The sequence below is a fragment of the Centruroides vittatus genome, unplaced genomic scaffold (assembly GCF_030686945.1).
Source record: "Centruroides vittatus isolate TY-2023 unplaced genomic scaffold, ASM3068694v2 scaffold_3315, whole genome shotgun sequence".
Taxonomy (NCBI): domain Eukaryota; kingdom Metazoa; phylum Arthropoda; class Arachnida; order Scorpiones; family Buthidae; genus Centruroides; species Centruroides vittatus.
The window spans coordinates 1,280,584-1,303,507 of record NW_027122703.1 but is presented as its reverse complement, the minus strand read 5'-3'; the positions used below and the strand labels follow the sequence as shown (position 1 = coordinate 1,303,507).

The window sequence follows — 22,924 nt, the reverse complement described above, 5'->3', positions numbered from 1 at the left end:
GACACATTAGCCAAGAGGACCACTTTGTCCTCCAAAAAGCATGCACACAACCATTATTGTCCACCATCTGGACATCATTACAAGCCCATGTCTGTCCATACCATTTTGAGGCACCTGGGTGAGAAACATTTGGTATTGCAGCAGCCATTATGTGGGCTCCCATTGACAACACTCACCATTGCCTCTGTTTGGAATGGTGTCAGTTTCAATGGGATTGGACTGCAGTGGAATGGAACCGGGTCATCTACAGTGACAAATCAAAATTCAGTGTGGCCACTGATTATAGTTGTATTTGTGACTGAAGGTCTTGTGTTGAAAGCCTCAGTCCTGCCTACACTTTGGAGTAGCACACTGCCCTCACAGCTGGTGTGATGATCTGGAGTGCTATCACATTCAACAGCCAGACACATTTAGTAGTGATCCAAGGGACCATGACAGTCCAGTGGCATGTTAGTGACATCCTGCAGCCACTTGTTTCTTCTCATGGCAGAACTCTCTAGCCATTTTCCAACAGGACAATGTTTGACCACACATAGCAAGGATGTCATAGGACTGCCTGGTCCTGATTTGTCACTGATTGAACATGTCTGGAATCACCTTAGATGCCAAGTTGGACAGCCTAGGAGTTTGACCAAACTAGAGGCCCACTTGTAGTAACAGTGGACTGAGATGCCACAGAACACCATACTGCACCTGTATGCCTCCATGCCCACCCATATTACATCATGTTTTCACATAACATGGTACTCGCCCTCCTTTCTTTTGTAATTTTTCCTGCAATAAATGATTCTTCTGCTTTTATTTTGTAATCACTTAACTTATGTCACCATTACACTCACATGTACAATTTTGTTAGATTTTGACAACTACTTGGTGCAATGAGTGTATATCAATGCTAATGCTTTGCATAATAAAAAGTATATAAATGATGTTCTGTAGCCTCAAAAAGGTTTAGAACCACTGATGTAAATTCTTTATTATCAATTTTTAACATTTTCCATATTTGTATGCAATTACACTGTTGTCAAATCTTTAATAAACCTTTTTAATTTTATTCTGCCTGAACAAATATAAATGTAAAGTTATAATTTCAGCCTAATTCTTAATGACTAGTTCGTGAATTAATTTAATTCCCAATGATTGCTAATTTCACTATATTCAGTATATTTGTAGAACCATTTAATTGTATATACATAAGAATTGAGTTAACATACATTTATTTTAAAAAGTCAAAATGATGTTATTAAAGGAAACAAATATTAAAATTTATGATTTAAAAAAAGTGAGGCAAAATAAAATCGTGGCCGACATTATTTAATATTTAATAAATGTAAAAGTACAGACTCCAGAGGACATTTTACCATTTTTGCATGTTTGTTGCGGAGGCAGTATCCTATAAAGATAGGTCGTCTCCGTAATTTTTGTAATTTTCGATGTACCGATGGTGTGCAACGACAAAGGTTTTATAATTGTGAATGCTCTGTATTTTTACATTTATTAAATTTTGTTTTAAATTTTTGTAAGTAGATCAGTAATTAGCATGTTTAAATATTATATAGGATTCATATAGTAGTGCTATTTACAAAATAATTCATCTGAATTTATTTATTTTTTAGATTAAAAACATTCCGTTCATTGTTATTTAAACTCTTCACTAAAGAGCACGCACAATCAGTTGCAGTATCAGCAGTTATTGATTTTATCACAAAAGAATCGCCAGAAGAATTGTTTACTCCTGAAGAAATAATGGCTGCACTCAATAAGATGATGGACAGTAATCAAGTTATGGTTGCTGAAAATACAGTCTTCCTCATTTAATACCATGTATAAAGTATTAATTTCATATAAGCGTTTTATATTTTCTTACTACTTTTTGTAATTTTTTAAAAAATAATTAAAAGAAATTTATAATTATTATTTTACATTGTTAATTTTCTCTTAGAATAAAAAATAAACACAAAATCTGTCAAATTCAAAGAATTATATGTTTTTATTGCTGTATTTTTTCTATATTTTAAGTACATATTATTAAAATACTGTTAACATAACTGAATTATTTCTATTGCTTATATTTCTGAGAATGTTTTTAAATTCTAGCATTAGAAAAAAATACAGTATTTTAATAATATGCACTTAAAATATTTGATATATTGCAATGATTTTTATCTCACAATAAAATAAAAAATACGCCATTTACGAATCGGTTTCTTTTATTGGAGTATCCAATTTGCGTGATCCTTCCCATCTGATAGATAAATAGTCAACTCTTCCAGATGGTTTTACAGTTGCCAACACTGCTGTTTTCTTTACATGGGTTCCTAGTCTACTAAGTGCAATTAACCTAAGAGGTGAAAAAGTTTCCCCATACTGCACACACACAATTATATACAAGGCATGGTATAATGTTGGATTTCCTGCCATAAAATAAAAGCAGCATTAGTATTTGGAACATGTTCCTTTTAAAATGTAGGGTGGCAAGAACTGATTTACTATAAATGCCGTATTCTAAGTCATTTGTAGAATAAAATACAAACCTGCATAAGCCAAAAAATCGCCTCCAAATTTAATTCCCGGCGTAATATAATATCCTTTTTCCCACAGATCGCAAAATACAGCATATTGAAGCTTTTCTTTATCGCTATTCATAAGCTGCCAATCATTTTTACAAACTTCCATATTTTTCCAAGGACATTCTATAACAGTAAATAATACAAAATCTATAATTCTTCTTGGAAAGAATAACTGAGCTTATGATATTTAAATCATTTACAGAATTCTTTTATTCAAGTTTATAAGATGAAAGTTATTTATAACATGACAATAAAAAAAAAAACAAAGAATTTATCCAATTAGGTCATTCCTGAAACAAAAGTTTTTGAAATTCCTGACATTAACACATCATCTGGTTTATTTATTTATAGATTTCATATAACTCAGCAAATGTGCCATGAATATTCCTAATTTTTTTTAATTAAAATCATACTTTTTTTTCTATCCACAATTGGATAAATTTGCCAAGTCCTGTGAAATCTGAAAATGTTAGAAATACAAAAAGCAAAAATGTATTTGCTTTAATAGAATTTAAAATTCTTCTCGTGTTTTAGCCAAACCTGCTTCATCACATGTGCTATATTTTTAAAATCAGTGCATGAAAAAGATATATTTTTTAATATTTGTATGAATACCAATCATAAATTAAGTAGTTTTCACTTATTTTTCAGTGTGTTTTTTATTTTTATTTTATTTTTGTGTACAGAGTTAACAAGAAAACAAACTAATTATTTTTCTCCAATTTCAATTATTTTTTCAATATTGTGAACAGCATCAGGATTCACAACAGTGACTCCCTGCCAAGTAAAAAAGTCACTGACTGACTATATATATACAGGTATACCTCACCTTATGTCGGTAATTGGTTCCAGGAGAATTTACTTATCACTAGGCTAAACTACAAATAACCATTCCCAGTTCTGTATTTTATTTATAAATGCATTTTTAATAATATATAGTTAATAAGAAACTATTTTAAGCTTACAAGCAAATAAATTTTAGTTTTTAATACAGTACGGGAAATAAAGTTTAATACAGTACGAAAATCTAAATTTAAGAATTACATGTACGTGTTTACAATTTGGCGATGTTTACAGTATATCAAGGACTCTATTTGTGAATGTGGTTTGCTCTACAACATTATAAAATAAAATGATTTTGTAAGGTTAAATAACAAATACAGTTATTAAAATTATTTTGCAATAGTAGAAACAACTAATTTATGTTAAATTTACCAATATTTACATTCAATTTGTTTATTTACATTGCTGATGTAGATGGCTGTGGATTGTCAGCATCAACAGCTGATTCTGAGTATTTTAATATGATTTTATATACTTTTATTCTTATTTATTGTACAGTAACATGATTTTATGTGCTTTTAACACTTCAATATTTGTGATGGACAGACCTAAAGTCGAATAAAATGACTTAAACTTGATTTTTATATATCCATATATTTTTTTTGACAAACGACGTAACCCAAGATATACCTGTACAGGAATCATAGTTGCCGATTTCTCCGTCCCCAAACACCTGAAGTAATTTGGAATATCTTGTTCGAAAGAAAATTGTTTTCTTAGGTACTGTGCAAAATTTCAAGATTTTCTGTAATGTGGTTGCCAAAATATAAGCAATTAAAAATAGTGCAAAAATTGCCAAAAGCTGAATTTTCATCATCATCTGGCACTGCAGATGCTTGTAGAGAAAAAACTACTGGGTCTAGAAAATTCAAATTTTAAACTTAAGCCCTTCTCATTATCGGTCAGGTGCTAGCCAAACTTCTGGGTCAATAGGTCAAAATTCACAGGGTTTCCGTAGAGCTAATTCAGTTTTATGGCTTAATTTTATGCTTATAAGAACAAAATTGCATGGAAACAAATGAATTTTATTCAAAATGTTAGTCTGAATTACAAAAGCTCGAATTTATGTGAATTATAACTTTTTATAATGATTTTTCTAAATGGTGTATCGAAAGCGTTGGTCGGCGCTAACTAAATTATATGTCATTGTGTTATGTCTTGATGTAATAATACAATTATTAAACAAAAACATCTGAGATGTAAAAATTTATGACAATTTAGACACAGGTCAAAATATTTCTTAGGAGTTTTTCTTTGGTAAAGGTAAGTTTGATGCTTGGAAGCAGTACCCGTAAGATTTTTACCTGTATTATTGTTTCTACACATTGCCTCCATGTGCCAAGCTTATCTTTACTAAAAAAAACTCCCAAGAAAAATTTTGACCATTGCCTAAATTGTCACGAATGTTTACTTGGTGTAATTCTTTTACATCTCGGATAAAAAGGTATAAAAATTAATCTTACCCAAATCCAATATTACCTATAACTGTATTAATTAAAAACTAATTTCTGTATAATGTTTTACCATCAGAAATGCCAACAGTGGCTGATAGATTATTGGGCTGCAATTTGAAAAAATTGTAGACCTATAAATTCCCATTGTCATTCATCTGTCTGTCCTTCCTTAATCTCAAGAGCGATGTTAGATAGATGAGAGTCGAGACCAGATATGGAAAGCGTAGGGACAGGAGGCCCCAATTAACTACATATAAACAGACTGGGCATCGTGTGATTTCAATTTAAAAATTTTCCCCGGAACTGAGTTATGTGGATGACCAGATGACACTGTTATCATCAAGAAAAGAATGAGGTACAGAGGCAAGACACTACTAAACTGAGATCAAGAGCGTATATTTTAAGTTAAATAAATTAAAAATTACAGCCCAGCATTGTGATGATGTCACAGTAATTTTTGCTCATTCCTCTTACATAATCATTTGAAAATTTTAGCAGTTAGTGAATCAATTCAAAGCAAAATTTACAAATGAGATTTTTTTTCAAATTTCACCTAAACTTTAAAAATAAACCAAAAATATACACTGTACAAGGCAATTTATTTCTGTAATATTCTTTTTGGTTGTGTGAAAGTCCTCTAGGTTGGTTTCTCAGTTATTGATGCTCCGGACGTACTTTAACTGTTCGCTTTTGCAATTTATTTCTATTTATTTTATTTTCGTAAATCTGAAATTGATATTTTTACTTTCTCAAGAGAACCAGAGTTACGAAAATAAAAAGCAGTATCATACAATTCATACATCTTAGCTAGTATTTAAAACTGCCAATTATAATTAGGAAAGAGAAAATAAAATTCATTATCGGTGATGAGATTCTTCTTAATAAGGTAGAAAAAATAGCTTTATTAATTTTCCTTTATTATATTTAAATAGAATTCCATTTAAAAACTGTAAATATGAACATATTTTATTAAAAATTTTTGGAATAAATTACTCATTTTTTGTAAATAACCTTTATCTAGCTGTATCTCAATATTATAAAGTGTATGATTATAATGCTTGCAGTATTAATCACAAAAATAAATTGCATACAAGGTGTGACAATTTAATTCTCAGAATAGCCATGTGGTTTTCCCTGTGACATAATTATATTGAAATGACATGTACAGTACATTCATGTTTGAACGTGTTTGAACTAATATGTACAGTATATACATTTCAAGCTAATAGAGCTAGTTGTTAATTAGCTATTGAGGAGATAATAGCTATATGTGCATACTCTTTGGCATAAAAATGGTGACTGAAATTTAAAGCAGCATATTAATATTAAATATTGTGCAAAAATTGGCAAATGTGTTACTGAGAAATTGCAACTCTTGCAAGTGGCATATGGTGAAGATGCTATGAAAAGTCCAGTGTGTTAGAGTGGCATAAAAGATTCAAAGCTGGGTGAGAGATGTGACAAGAGACCCAAGAAGCAGACAGCAAAAAACAACAATGGTGGTCATTAATATTAACAATGTGAGATTTACATTTAGAACACTACTACTTAGAAGTATTGCAGAGATTACAAGATTCTGTTTGAAGAAAAAGTCCTGAACTGTGGCCCAACAAGTGGATCATTCATCACGATAACGTGCCAAGTCACAGTGAGACATTTTCTGGCCAAAAAAAAAGCAATTATCCAATTAGATCATTCTGCCTATTCACCTGATTTAGCTCCCTGTGATTTCTGGCTATTTTCAAAATTAAAAGTGTACTGAAAATCTTCATCCTTTCAGTGCACTTTTCAGTGCATGGCTGCTCAACAATATTCCAGAAAATGAGTTTCAGGCCTGCTTTCAGAAATGAGAATGCCATTTAAGTCAACGTAGGAGAGTACTTTGAAGGTGACAGTAGCCACTAGTGTACAGTTCTGCATGTATATTTTTTAAAGGTGCATTCTGGGAATTAAATTGTCTCACCTTATATGCAAGATAGTTGTATGCATTGTTCTTTTTGTTTATTTGAAAATTTACCTATTTCATTTATCATACTGGATTAACCAGATGTCTAATGACAATCGATTTCTTCTCCCCTTTAACAAATTTCCTTCGTCTAAAATTTAACAGTAACAACAACAACAGAACTTTACAACAAGGATATTGTTTAAAACTTGATAAAGTTGTTTAAAACTATTCCTTTAAACAATCTGTGAAGACAACCAAAATATTTAAAATAATAAAATTTACAGGCATTTGTCAGTCAACTTTTTTAATGCTTTAAATGACAGACTCAAAAATGGAGTTAGCAAAGCAAACAAACTTTTGGTGAAATGACCTAATTGTGACTAAATAAGAAACAATGGTTTTACAATGTATCTGTTTCCTTAAATATTACACATTCTGCAAATCAAAATATACCATTTATACGACAGAAGATAAATAGCAGTTGTAATTTCTATTTTCTTCTCATATTTTTAAAGGAATAAATGTTAAAAGAGAAAAAAACTAATAGTGGTAACAACAGAAAAAGTAGAATTAGAGTTCGTGATTTCCAGAAAGAGCATTGTTTTGAAATAGTCCAAAACATCAGATTGAAATGAAACATTTTAAAAAAATAGAAGTGATACGACCTTATTGCATAATTTTAAATAGATCGTGTTTTCATTACTGTCTGTTTTAGAAAATGTCAGGAAACTGTTCTCTAGGTTAGTAGCAAAGTATGTTAAAATCAGGATATTAAATTATACAATATTTGAAATGATAAAATTGTCTTTTGTAAACATTGTATTATTTATTTATTTATTATTATTATTATACTAGTGGCAAATGTCTTTCTATTAATCTAAATTTAAATTTTAATATTTCTACTGATTTATATAATTCACAAAAAAAATGAATGGAAATTAAGGCATGCAAGTAAATACATTAAGCTAAGTATGGTTATATTATTTACTACAATATAATTTTATAATGATTTTATTTTGAGGAACTGTCTTCTGACATTTAACAAAAATTTGAGTTCTGTAATTTTTGGTGTATAATGCTGTTAAAAAACAGCATTATACACCATAATTAAAATACCCTATAAAGGATAAAGGATAATCATAATTAAAATACCCTATTCAATGTTGTCTGGAGCAACATGTAGCAGTGCAAACAATCGAATTTTGTATACTGACATTTCTGAACATGTAGGATTTCCTTAGGAAGAAAATTTAGTTCAAAAATTCACCATTATGGTGTTATTGCTCTGCAAGTGGCAAAAAACTTTGGTGCAATTTCTTAACATATCATATCTTGGTTTTTATTTTTCCATACATTTTTTTGACAAATGACATATAATTGAGAACGACGTAACTCAAAACGACGTAACTCGAGGTATACCTGTATCAGCAAAACAAATTTAGCTGAGTTTTAGACTACTACATGTCTCTCCAGACAGCAATGAGTAGGGGTACTTTAATTACAATCACTGGTACTTATGTAAGCAAATCAACATTCATTTTATAAGTTACTCCACAATGAAACAAACTGGATTAAGGTTAAACTGTAATTGGATTTCCTTCTCAAGTAATCCTTTAAATCTGAATGATTTCCAAATGTGTCCAACATATTTTTCTAATGTTCAAATTAAACTCTTATCCAAATTGATAAGATTCAAGAAAAAATCATTTAACCTTGGCAGAGGAAGTGCTATATTTAAATTTTTCACTTTCGGGTCAACCTCACAACGGTATCTGAAAATTTTATTTGCATAATAGTCATATTTGAAAATCATTATTCTGACAGTAAATTATAATTATAAGTTGTAAAGAATAAATATATATGTGTAATTGGTTTAACTAAACTAAACTAAACTAAACTGAAGAAAACCTGCAGAATTATGCTAATTTATGAAAACAATTATTTTTTACTATTTATATTAAGTTTTTAATTAATATATTATATGGTAGTTAATTTTTGAAGGCAATTAATTAAATATATTATTTAGTTTTCTTTATTTATCTAAACAAAAAAATTTAATCTCAAACATACCCAGAATAGTTTATTCAAGTTATTGCATTTCTTGAATTAGTAGCGTATCCTTCAATTTTTCTTAGATATGCAAAGTACTTCTATTTTACAAGTGCTTTTATTTATTTTAATAAAAAATAACAATAACTTTTTTAAAAAATTATTTTTTATACCATATATAATTTTTTAGGAGCAAAATTTTAATGATTTTCTATTTTTTCTTTTGTTTTGTTTTTAGCCAACATAGAGGTTTGAGCAGTTGTTTATAGGTTCTTTAAATTTATTCTTCTCCCTATTCCTGCAATTATTTTCAAAATGTTTTCATAACATTTCACAACAAAAACATTTTTATACATTTCAGTATAATACAGGTCTACAAAAAAACAAAATAAACACTTTTATTTTGCTATAAATCTTGCATTTAGTTGTGTTTCTCAATGTGTTTGCCTTTTTTATACTCCTCACTCTAAGTGGCCAAGCATTCAGAGCCCGATCTACCATCTGTTGAGGAACTTTTGTAATTTCTTTCTGAATGACTCGTTTTATCCATTTACTGTACACACATTTCATTGCTTTACTCTTTGTTTTAAGTAGCCTCAAAAGAAATAATCACAGAGCAGTATCATAACTGTTTGGTAACCATTGCAAGAATTTGATAAATGCTATTTTACTTTCCTGTAGGAATGGAATTGTAGCCTTTACTGTATATGAAGGAACAGAGTGCTGAGGAAATACAAAGTTGCCATTCAGAAAGAGTCGCTTGGCATCTGACCTGAAGAAAGGACAAAGGATCTTCTCAATGTACTATTTTGATGATACTTTTGCCCCAGATTCCACAAAATTTGGTTTCACTGTTTTCTTCGATAAAAATCTGGCCCAAACTATAACCCCTTGCAGATGAGATGCTGAAGTTGGTGGTGCTTTAGGGCAATTTTGGCTCCCGTTAACATAGCAGACCTTCCTCTTGCCTCGAGATTTAGTGAGATAGCACCAAGCTTTGTCAGTCGTGATAAATTTTTGCCACCTATTTTTCTTCATGTGGTAGAATGGTCAAACCCACAGTTTCTCTCCTAGATGGATTAATTGGAAAGCTTGTGGCATGCAAGTTTTTTGAGAAGTTTAATGCCCATTTTCCTCAGATTATAATTGACTACACCTTCATGTTGACTAACACTAAACCTTCATACCATTTCTGATTGTGTTGATGGGTTCTTCATACTGGCCATAGTCTTTAGCCTTTCTAATGTTGCCTTTGGTCGAATACATTTTTGACCATTATTGTTTTACTTTGATCCTTGTCTGGATGCTCTCTGCTTACCATTTTTAATCTTTGAAATGTGTCCAATGGAAATGCATTGTCCTTTTGTCCTTCAATTCTTCCGAACTTGTCTGAAGGGACCGTCTAAGTTCTAAAAGAGATTTAATTATCTCAACTGTTTCATCACTTATTTTCTTGTTGACTATTTTATCCTAGATAACTGTTCTGGACACATGCACTTCCTAGAGTTTCTACTATTCAAATGTCACCCACATCATTATGCAAATCACTTTCATTACGCCACAACATTCACTTATGTGTTTACTTTGATTTTTTGTAGACCTGTATATGATTTATAATTTCTCAGAAAATATTAAGGTTTTAGTATAGTTTTGGGAACAGCCATCTTGCCACATATAACTACCATTACTTTCAGCCATGCATAGCTTTTTTCCAACTATTTAGATGTGTTTCAAAATAGGAAATGCCTTTAATTTGAGAAATACCATAAGTATAATATGTTGAAATTTGAATATTTATTTCAGTTAAGTCTAGTTTTTTTTTATTATTTTAAATCATCAAATTTCATGCTTACAATATAACGAAAGAAGATTCAATTACCAAACATAAGGTTAAATCATCAGAATATTTTTAGGTTGTATTTGCCTGCAATGCTAATTTAATTAATTATTACCAAAATTTGACTTGAAGAAATTGTAGGTTCAAATTCTGCTATGGATTAACCTTTTCTTTCAGAATATTTTAAATTACCTAAAATTAAAAATGAAATATAATTATTAACTTTTTTACAAGATGCTGGAAGAACTTTATCTTTAGACCAAATTTTATTAATAATTTGAATTAGCCTTAACAGACCAAAAATAATCTGACAATTTATGTAAATTATATATTTGATATAAAAAATTTCAATATGATTTAAAAAGCAACTTAAATATTTCACCCCATTATTTTATATTTACTGTAGATTCTGATCATATTAGCGAGATTGAGGCCAAAGTTTTCAATGCAAAAATGTGTATGTCGGACGTTCAGCGCCACTTTCCTGTAAGCCTACAAGTTTGGCAATGGCGTTTGGAATGTCGACCATGATTCCACTGTCTTTCCAGACACCATTGTCAAACTTCTAGGCTTACAGGAAAGCAGTGTTGGACATCCAACATACATGTTTTCGCGTTGAAAACTTCGGCCTGAACCTTGCTATTAATTCCCAAGAACTTTCAAGCCTTTTGATTCATCATTATTTAATCAGTTTCTCCTGTGGAGTGCACAAAAACGAAACTGATTAAATATCTCATTTTATCTGATATTTATATGGTTTCTTTTGTGAAGTATCCTTGATGTTGAACTGAAAAGCTTGAAAATGCTTGCAAATTGACATACATAGGATTAAGATCCCAAATAAATAGAAAATAGTGGATTTTAATAATTGGAGAAGAGTTTTTGTTAAAGTATTTTACACTGAAATTACCTGTAAATAATTGAACCATACATAAATCTTCAGATATTGGCTTAATTTTTTTCATTTCTTCATCTATGACTGAATCTCTTGTTATAGTATTACAGTTTATTTCATTAAAAGAATTTTCTTGCAAAACTGTTTCGTTGCATACGGGTTCACTGCTCTTTACTCTTTCTTGCTCAGAGTTATTTTTCTTTAATTTTAGCAACTTTTTCTTTTTACCTTCCAATATTTTATCTGCCATTGAATGTATTTCTTTTTGCCTTCCTTCTTTATAGAATTCTTGCTAAAATTAAAATTTTGTTAAATATTTAGTAAATTATTAATATAAAATAATTAAATATAATATTTTTTATAAAGAAATTCTTTTTCTATTCTTTGATTTAATAACAAAAATTATAAGTCTCAAAAATAATAAACTATTAAGATAAAATAATAAAATTTAATATACTTATTATGTAATTTCTTTGTCAAAAGTTTGCATAAAATAGTACAAATATTACATTGTCATAGAAACTATAAAATTACAGGATATTTATACTCAAAAGCAAATAATATAATAATTATTTTTTACTGTATATTTTGCTAACATTGCTACATTTTTCCAGGTATTTAAATATAATAACTTGTGCACAAATGAAATTTTTGAATTTTTTTCTGTATTTTCTTTTAAATTTATAGATTCACTTTCATAAACAAGAGCTAGATGTAAGTGACATTTTAGATTTATCTGGGCACAATATTTGACAATACTTAACTGAATACGACAGCTTAAACTATGACTAATCCGAACTCTCATCGTAATTAATTGGGCTATTATTATTATGTTATAATTAATAATTAGAAACTGAGTAATTTGCTACCTCTAGTACCAAATTACTTAGTTTCTAATTATTAATTATGGCATAATAACCTGATTAATTACAGCGAGAGTTTGGATTACTATCAATACATTGGTCTTTGGGATGTTGATATTTAAACTACGACCTCAGACCAGGCCTGACCAATTTAACGTGATGGGCTAACGCGGCCTGCGGGCCGCGTGTGGCCCATTACGTTAAATTGTGTGGCCCGCTAAGCAATATTATATATCTATTAAAACTTTTGTTTCCTGTTATGTGTATTGAATACACATTAAAATACTGAATAACATTGAATACACAAAACAATTAAATAAATGAAAATTTAATTCAATCACATTAAAATACTAAAATAACATTGAATACACAAAACAATTAAATAAATGAAAATTTGCATGTGTCATTGTTATAATGCACAAGTGCGAGTACGAATTCTTGGTATAACAATAAAGTCTTATTCATTTTGTATTTGTTTTACTTTTTTAAAAGCATGTTTGCCTAAATTGTGACCCACGGTAATTTTATGCGTGATCAAAGTGGCCCGCGAGACAATTTGGGTTGGCCAGGCCTGCCTTAGACCAACATCTTAGGCCACGGTTTAAGCTAAACCTCACATATGAAATCAATTTCATATAATACATCTATTCAATTAGTAATTAAATTTTAAAAAATTATATTTATGAATTTATTTTCATTATTTCAAAATCTGATGTTTGAGATAAAAAGAATTAAGATTTATTATTATGTAACAATAGTGTTGCCACCTTTACAAAATCACTGACCCGGATGGCAGGTCAGGTTTGTTCGCATGCGCAATGTCATTTTACAATGCAAAGAATAACGTGCATGCTGGTTCTAAATCAGTTACAGTTAGGGACTAGGGACTTGCGTAGGAGTAACACAAGCAAAAAAAAGAAAAAAAAAAAAAAAAAAAGGTTGAGAGGCAGGTCGCGCATCACACGTTGGCATAAACAGAATAACATGGCGGAATGGCAGATGAGTTTCAGTGAGTGTGAGGTCTTTCGTTGTTCAAATGGTGTAAATTTATTTAAAAAATTTGCAAGAACTTTGTTTCGTCATAATTTCACAGTTTCTACGAAATTCCCAGACAAAATTAATAGTTCACCCGGACAGTGAGTCAATTCTTGGACTGTCCGGGTGAAAACCAGACAGGTGGTAACACTATGTAACAATAATAATCTAAAATAAAAATTATTTAAAAAATATATGTTCTTTAGAGATAAAAACAAAAGTAAAGTCTTTTTTATATATATATAATATTAATAATTATTATATACATTATAAAATAATCTAGCTTTCCATCTCTACATTTCTACTGGACAAGCCACTCACTAAATTTTCTCTATTCATATATAAAATCAGTTCATTTTCATAGTTTTTTAACTTTCTAGCATGCCAGTGTTTAATTAAATAGTTCAGTTTGGATTGCTTATAACAATAAAATTTTTGTTAAAATAATTATGTTAACTAATTTTCTGATCAAGATGATGATTTTAGCCTAAAAATGCATAGGATAGGTTAAAATTTTTTCAAATAGGTTTGACTAAGTTTAATTATCAGGGATATTCATGTCGGAAAGCTTTTCTCTCCTTTAGACGAGTTGTATTCTATGAAAGCTATAAACTGAACACACATTCCGGTGGAATTATTTGTAATCTTTATTTCTTCTTCGTTAGACCACTTTATTGGTTGGCATTGTCTTTTTTGAGGAATACTTTCTATCAATTTTTAAATCACAAAATGACTCGGGGCCCCTTCTGTCTGTGGATTTTGATAATCAATGATGTTGTGACATATATAAGGTGTATAATTTCAAAAACAACCAACTCCACTTTTTCTGAAACGTAAGAACTGTGAAGGTGGCCAATTTTGAACCTAATCTCCAATTTTCATTCCCCTTTTTATCCCTTTGTTTTGTGGCTAACTTAGAAATTTATAAAAATCATCATTGGAAAGAGTAGAAAAATACATAAGATCAAGTGCTTAGCTAATTTGTTTAAAAGATGATTTTTTGAAACTATACACCTCGTAACTTCAAAAATAAATATTTAATAGTATTTTTCATACCTGTTCTAGAAAAAGCTTCTTATAATGTTCTTTATAAAACTTTTTATTGCTTTCAGAATCGATATCATTGAAGTTTTTAATTTGAACTAATTTGGCGTAACCTACGGAAAATAAAAATGCACTTTAAAGTTTCAGAGTTTTGCCGTTTTAATTTAAATTACATTTACCTTTTTCTAATAAAAGTTTTGCTTCCGCAGGAAGCAACTGGAGTGGCAAACCAAGTAAGGAGCTTTGATGTGACTTGTATGGATGGCAGCCAACAAGTGTGCCTACTATATGATAATTATTCCATAACTGATGAACATCTAAAATGAAGTAATTTTTCTTTAAATATGAAAATTTGTAACTACCTTGTATATAAATTCCATAAGATATAAACTTAAGAATTATCACTAATAGTCTGCTTTTATTTTTTTAATTCTGTATCATACTGATTAAAAATAAAATTTTACCTTCATTATAATATTCACAAAAATACAACCTATTTGATGAAGATTTCTAATTTATAATCTCTATAATAAACAAATTTTTATACATAAAATGTTTCTCTGTAATAACTGTTTCATAGACACACCCAACGATCGCCTGAATGATCGGGCTAGAATTTGGCTGACTGGCTCATTGGGCATTATATAACTGTTTCATTTATGTATATACAGTGAAATGTTGATATAACGAAATTGAGGGGACCATCAAAATATTCACATTATATTGAAACACAGTCAAAAATTTGCAAAGATAAAGAAATTTATTGATAATAAAAAAATTGCTTACATTTTGAAGTAGGAAAGTTTTTACAAATGCAATTTGTCTATTAGTATTTATATGGAACCAAATTTCACATTTGCAGAATATAAGTTATATTAAATAAAAATAAAAATTAATCTGTAATAAAAAACAATATCACGAGTGAACAACTTAAATAACGATACAGTAGTACAGATTAGTTGGAATCCTGCCTCTTAGACTTCTTTTACCAGAAAATAGCAAATTTTTGTGTGTGTTGTTTCTTTAATCAAAGTTTTTTCGATAAAATCTAGTACCGTGACACAGCATTCCAGTAGGCCATCAAGCACATCTTTAACCAATGAGAAGTGTCATCTAACCAAATGTTTTTTCAGTCCTTGAAACAGAAAACCTCACTAGGATCAAGATCAGAGCTGTTTGGGAAGTGGGAGCACTTGAAATCTGTTTATCAACTGTTGCTTTTGTGACACAGTTGGTGTGGACAGATGCATTGTCAAAAAGGAAAAAAGGGAAACTCCCTTTAATTTCTGTAGTTTGAGACCTCATTTACTAGTTCCGAGTACTGAGCGGCTTTTCCAAACTGAAGGAAGAAGTAACCAAATTTCTGAGCACCCTACCTCCAATATTTTTCAAAAAAGACATTTTGCCATCTTGTCCATTGCTTGAGAAAGTGTGTGGAGCAAAATGGCTTGTATACTGGAAAATAAATGTATATAATAAGGTCTTTTATTAGTAAAAAGTTTAATAGCTTTCTGTTTTGCCATCCATGTGAGTCTGGGGACTTATTGACCCAACTATGTATAACAACATATAGATGCATGATGTATATAATAATTAGAGCAAAACTATTAATTTGACATTTAAACAAATTTAAAAAGAAATTATAAGTACCAAATATAATGCATCAATAATAAAAATCTGTATGAATATATACAATTTAACAAATGAACAATGATGATGATAAATTATTAAACAAATTAAATGATTCAGTGAAGAAAATAAAACACATATTACAAAAACTTTTTAATTCAGCAAAATACTCTTTAATAAACAAAAAGGTAACTAAATTAGCTGCTTTTAATGGCCATCCTCAGGCTATTTGTACAAAATTGAATGTTTTGACAAAAACAAATGCTTTTAGATCATAATGGAATAAAACAGATTGAATACATAAATATTGAACAATATTTAAATCAGATTTTTACTATGATTGGTTAAAAATTACATAGAAATTTAAACTCCTATCCTCTACATAATATAATAAATGTATACAAGTAACATATTACATAATCCAGGTTCAGTTAATGTTACCTTAGGAGGCCAAGATGGCGGCTCGTCTCTAATTCCAGCAAGGAAACAGTGGGACGCACATTCTAACCTAACCTAACCTATTCTAATAATTTGGTTGCTAATAATTATGGTAATTTATTAGAATAGGTTAGGTTAGGTTAGGTTAGAATGTGCATCCCACTGTTTCCTTGCTGGAATTAGAGACGAGCCGTCATCTTGGCTACCTAAGGTAACATTAACCCCAGGTTCTGTATCTTGGGATCTCAAACCATGATCTCCACATGCTCAAGATAATGTCCTGATCTCTGTAATTTATAAATTTTACCTTACCTGTATACTTATATATTTCTAGGGCTTCAATCTGCTTGAAGCCATGTCTGCTTCTCATAGATTGACACTTTTCACCTCTCCAATGTATCCTGACTGAGTCATCAAAGGCATAAGCTGCTAAAGCTACAGAGGGTAACCCTTCTTAATAATGTACTCATGATCTTTTATTCTGGAATGCAAGGAATGTGCAGTTGTCACAACATATTCAAGTTGCAGATGGCCCTTTTGTCTGTGATGGGTACTCTATACATGCCTGGCTAAAAGCATTAGCATTTGTTTACTAAAGAATAATCTATGGAGTTAAAAAAATTTTTTGTAACGTATTTTAAATAATAAATTTATTGACTGAGTGTTTATTGGCAATAACTCCATAATATTTGCACCTAGCGATCAGAATTCTTAATATCAAGTTATATCAAAATCAAAATTAGGAAAATAGCAAATATTTAGCTAAAAATTTGACTGGAACTGAACAACTCATAGTTAATAAAATCATATGAAAACATAGATAAAATCTTAAATCTTTAAGCCAATTTATCTTAAAAATGATTATTTTTTTTCTACCTAACAAAGGAAAAAATAAAATATTTAGCTTTGTAGTAAATTTTGATAGTACATTGTTTTTGTTATTTAATATTAAACTTTCTTCTTTATTTAAAAAAACCTAAGATATTTCAGTCATTTCTATTTCTATATCAAAATTTTATTAAGAAATAATTAAATTCATTACAATTTTGAAAACAAGTTTTCATTATGATTTTCTTCAAATTAAAACTATTATCTAAATGTATAGTGACTATAAAGCCCTTTGGTTTGGGATTATGTTCTATATCAGGGGTCAGAAACCTTTCAGCAGTGTCCAATGTAAGTTATAGTGTTATTCTGAGTGCCGACATGATTCTACCAAGTTTATATGTTATCAAAATTAGTCTGATTATAACAGACTTCAAAAATGCATAATTTTGAGGTTAAGTTGTAAATTGAATTATGTTCTTACATGTGAAGTGTTTGCATAACACATAGATGGCAACACGGGACATAAAATGCATACACTGTAATAGAAATATACAAAGAAGAGATTCATTTTTAATGTATCAGGGCCTTTGCTGAACTATGACTTCCATTTAAATGTGTAATTAATAATTAAAATATAATTTTTACTACATTTCTATTCAATCAGAACGCCAATGAAAATCGTCCTGCGTGCCATAGGTTGCTGACCCGTTCTAGATCATAATGCAACCTCAAGAATATTTTAATTAAACAGTCTGATGTATGTAGATACTCCCAAAATCCAGACTTAACACATGACAATTCATTCTGCAAAACGAAAAAAAAAAAAAAAAAAAAAAAGAATCACTTAACTCTGCCTCTTGAAGCCAGCTGAAAGTCTAAAAACAGTTTATCAAAGACTCCTATAATGAATTCTGCCAACATGTAAGACATGCAGAGGACTATGAAAAAATATATAATTTGCACTAAAACCAGGGAAGAGCATACATCTATTCAGATCTATATGACTCCATCAGAACAGTCAAACAAATATAAAAATGCTAAAATATTACAAGAGTCTAAATTCTGTCTCAAACTCAAATAGAGCAAAGAGCCAGTCAAATAGTTGTATATCAGATGAGAGCCATATCCATTATTATTCAGTAAACCAAAACATACTATAATTTAAAAATAGGATCTAACAAAGGGCCCTTTTATTGCCACACCTTTACAACTTACATAAACAATTGTTTACATTTTTTTCTGTTTTAATCCCTGCAAGATGTCAGAAACATTGACTATTAGAAAAGAAATTAAGGCCACAGGTCAGATATGGCATGTTAAGGTTTCATATCAGTCTGTGGCCTTGATGATTGCCAGATATAAAACCTTAATGGGCCATATCCATCCCACAGATCACCAGTTTATGACCCATGGTCTAAATATTTTAATCAGGATTAAACGTTTTTCAAGCCATTTCACTGCGGGCCGTCCATAAATTACTTAACTATCACTCTTAAATACTGGAAGTTATAATATGTCTTTTTAAAACCTTTCTATTTCCAGTAAAACATAAAAATATTAGCTTGTTCAAACAAACGTTTTCGTATCTCTATCGAGAACTGCTTCAGGTTCATTAATGTTCTAAAATTGGAATGCGCAGAGTTTAAAAATTAACTGTCAATCAATACAGATGTTCAAATTATTTGATGTAAATTAATTTGGCTATTTATGCTCCTCCACATTATAGGCTTTCAGCGATTGCATATTAATACTCTAGCCCATAATTCTATGAGTAAGATGTCACATCTGTTGTTGTTCTCCCTGGCATGCATATTGCCATGCATATGATATGGCATTGCTGTCTTTATAATTTATGCAGTTTCCTGCTTTGCTGGCCTTGTATATTTCCAATTTTTCCAATTCTCTTATATGGTCGGTTTGGAATGAGTTTTTTATAAGGGTAGCGGCCGTTAGGTCAACATGTATATCTGGGTCTGACACATATGTAGACAATGTGGTTGTATTCTTTTTGTCTATATTGTATTTATGTTCTTTTAGTCTTTTTTGTATCGACCTTTTTGTTGATCCTATATATACCAGGTTCAATCTATTATCCTTCATTGATACTTTGTATACTCCTGGCACTCTCATGGTGTTCATCTTGTCTTTGTCATTTCATAGCAGCTCATATATTGTCTGGGTCCTTGTATATGTTAATTTGATTCCTTTCTCTTCCACTATTTCCCTATATATGTGATGGAGGTTTTTATTGTATTGGACAATTACACGATCTGTGTTATTTTCTTGCTCAGGAATCCTAGTATATCCCGCTTGTCCTACGTCATTGCTGTTTCTATTGTGTGGGTGGTGGAGCTTCCAGGCTAACTTATGAATTATGCTTTCATTATATCCATGATTGGCTGCTATATCTCCCAGACGTTTGAGTTCTTTAGCGGTGTCTTCACTTCTGCTGTTGTGGGTGAACACTCTTTTTACTAATGCTCTAAAGGCGGCTATCTTATATTGGTACAGGTCTTCCGATTGTGCTGGTATATATAGTGGTGAGAATCCTGGTTTATAATATACCTTTGTTTGTATTTTTTTATTGTTGTTACGTATGGAAATGTCTAGAAAATGCACCTCTGAAGATGAGATTTGGTCTAGTTTGAGTATGAGACCATACAAGTTGTTATTGATGGCACTTAGAAAGTCGTTGATATTCGGGGTATTTTTCCATATCACTATTACGTCATCTATATGTCGTCTGTTTGTTTGAACAAGCTAATATTTTTGTTCCATTCAAATTATGTCATTCCACTATTATGTCGTCTATATATAGTCTGTTTGTTTGAACAAGCTTGTTCAATTAGCTTGTTCAAATAAGCTTGTTCAAACAAACATTTGTTTGAACAAGCTAATTTTTATGTTTTACTGGAAATAGAAAGGTTTTAAAAAGACATAAATTACTTCTGCATTTTTCTTGAAATTTTTACTCCTCCTCTCCCCTTTCCCAGTTTGTCTAGGTTTCCATAACCTCCTTCCCTCTTTGGATGTCCAACAAAACTCAACCAGTCTTAAAACCATCATCACTTTATGAACAATAGATACCATAAGTATAAACAAAACATACAAGAAATTTTGAAATAAATATAATAATAAAATGCATAAACTGTATAAAATGTAATGAAATAAAACAAATGACATTATCTTCTAGCTTAATATTTATAAAACAAATGTCCACTGAAACTCAATCCTCTCCCTCCCTTCAAGTGTGGATGTCATTTATGGACAGCTCCTCATCACATCACAGTTAATTCAGATAAAATTTTTCAAAATGTTTTAATGGTGCTATTTGAATGTTCAACATACATTTCAAATCATGCAATTCCATCAGACTATGCTTTGGATGTTCAAATAGTACCATTAGAATAGTTTTAAAAAACTATTCAAATTAGTTTTGTTGTGATCTGTTGATGAAAGAAATGTCTTGAAAAATGCTTATTCTTTATTAAAATAGTTAGACTCCTTAATATTTTACCATTTCTATATTTGTTTGAAGAGCATATCAGTAACTTCTAACAAGGCTTGCCATAAATCTAGAATTAGGCCAAACAGCCTACAATTAATATACTTATTTCAGAGTCTATCAAGGATTGCAATGACTACTATGCATCATATTTATTTAATTCTACCACCGTTGGTTTACTAGAATATAACCAAATGCTAACCTTTGCTTCGCACCAAAAATTAACATTTATAAAAGAAAAGTCAATAACCAAGGTAAATCTATAAAGGCTGCTTTTTTCATAAAAATTTCACTACTTTTCAGCAGAGATTTTGCAGTTTTTCTTAAATTTGATCTCGTAACTTTGCACAAGTCAGTTTGTAGCCAGAAATTCACACATTTTCTTGGTTTTGTTACAATATGTTCTGTACATATACGGTTAATGTTACCCTAGGTATCGAAGGTGGCGGCTTGTCTCCAATTCCAGCAATCAGAAGACAGGGAACAGTGGGGAAGCACGTTCTAACCTAACCTATTCTAATAATTTGGTTGCTAATAATTATGATAATTTATTAGAATAGGTTAGGTTAGGTAAGAACGTGCATCCCCACTGTTCCCTGTCTTCTGATTGCTGGAATCAGAGACAAGCTGCCACCTTCGATACATAGGGTAACATTAACCTTATATACATATAAATACAGCCTGGTATCCAGAATTTATGGCAATTTACAGGGAGGATTTAGAGCAAATCTATTTCTAACTAGCATTTATAGGAACTCTGATCAACTGATCACTCTATACTATTCATAATAGGTTAAAAATCTTTTTTTTCCAGTCTCAAAACATAATTCAATTGTTTATTTAGTTAATAAATCAACATTGTATCTTCAATAATCACAGAAGAATGAGAAAATTATAAAAACCAAATCACTTTCGATACACGTGAAATTCCTTCGTCAGTAGAAAAACTATAGCATATATAATTCGATTTATAATACTGAAAAATAAAGATTATTCAATTTATTGAATTTCCTAATCAACACACCCTGAGCATTCCACACGAAAAATTTCCCATGGCATTCGTTTATACTTATCGCGTTCTCCTCCATGACATTTATCACGTGGCAAACACATATGGTTTGCCACACGTGATAATAATAGAAATAATATGAATTTATTTAAAATATTTATTCAATAAACTTAATTATTATTTCTTTTTTATTAATATAATTAAATAATTCTGGATAAGAATTAAGCTATATGTTTTTTTTTTACAAAATTATAACGAAAAGAATTATAATAAATTTTAAAATTTTCATTAAATATATTAAACTTTATTATTTTTGAACGTTATTCGTTAATAAAATTATAAAAATTTATAATAATGTAATTTAAAACTAAAACAGCAAATTTTATCTCGAAATACTCGGTTCTCATTGGTTAAAATTGAGTAAATAAGCATTAAATAAATTCTATATTTTCCTGATTTTTAAACATTAATTATAATTTTTAATGTAATAACAAAATAAATATGTATTTATTTAATCGTTTAATAACGATTATGTTACATTTTATAAATTTTAAACGGACTAGTAAAATACGAGAAACGTCACACGGAATGATACGTCGCTATTGGTGGAATTTGAAAGAGGCAAATTTGAAAAGTGAATTGTGTTGATCATTTGTGGAAGTTTGATACAAGTGTTTTTATTCAGCTGTTGTTCGTCTTACGAGTTTGGTAAGTCTCCAGTTTAATAATTTGAGAAAATGTTTAGGGATTATTTAATTAAAAATAATAATAATTTTTTTAAATTTAAATATCAAATTAAAAACGGAATTATGACACTGACGAAATAATAATTACATTTCTGTTTTGTGTAATGGAATACGCGATGACAGATTATTAAAATTTTATAAATGATATCAATCAAACTAGACTAATAAATAATATTTTGAATAAAAAAAAATGTTAATTCTCTTAGAAAATATAAATAAAATTTACCCGGA

General features: G+C 29.9%; 2 protein-coding genes across 3 annotated transcripts in view; one reads left to right on the top strand and one right to left on the bottom strand.

The window, feature by feature from the left end:
* The window catches only part of Mcm3 (minichromosome maintenance 3), a 46,583-nt gene extending 44,603 nt beyond the window's left edge, over positions 1-1,980 (top strand). For both annotated transcript variants that reach the window (XM_067286416.1, XM_067286415.1), the window contains exon 18: positions 1,617-1,980. In XM_067286416.1, the coding sequence (XP_067142517.1) occupies positions 1,617-1,818 (202 nt within the window). In that variant the 3' untranslated portion in view covers positions 1,819-1,980. The remainder of the gene's footprint in view (positions 1-1,616) is intronic.
* Positions 1,981-2,192: 212 nt separating this feature from the next.
* Positions 2,193-22,050, bottom strand: Tsen34 (tRNA splicing endonuclease subunit 34). Its single transcript, XM_067286470.1, has 6 exons — positions 21,963-22,050; positions 14,718-14,855; positions 14,551-14,651; positions 11,612-11,888; positions 2,535-2,693; positions 2,193-2,414 (listed from the first exon to the last, which is right to left on the bottom strand). The coding sequence occupies exons 1-6, from the start codon at positions 22,024-22,026 to the stop codon at positions 2,194-2,196; spliced, it is 960 nt and encodes a 319-aa protein (XP_067142571.1). The 5' UTR covers positions 22,027-22,050; the 3' UTR covers position 2,193.
* Positions 22,051-22,924: the final 874 nt, after the last annotated feature.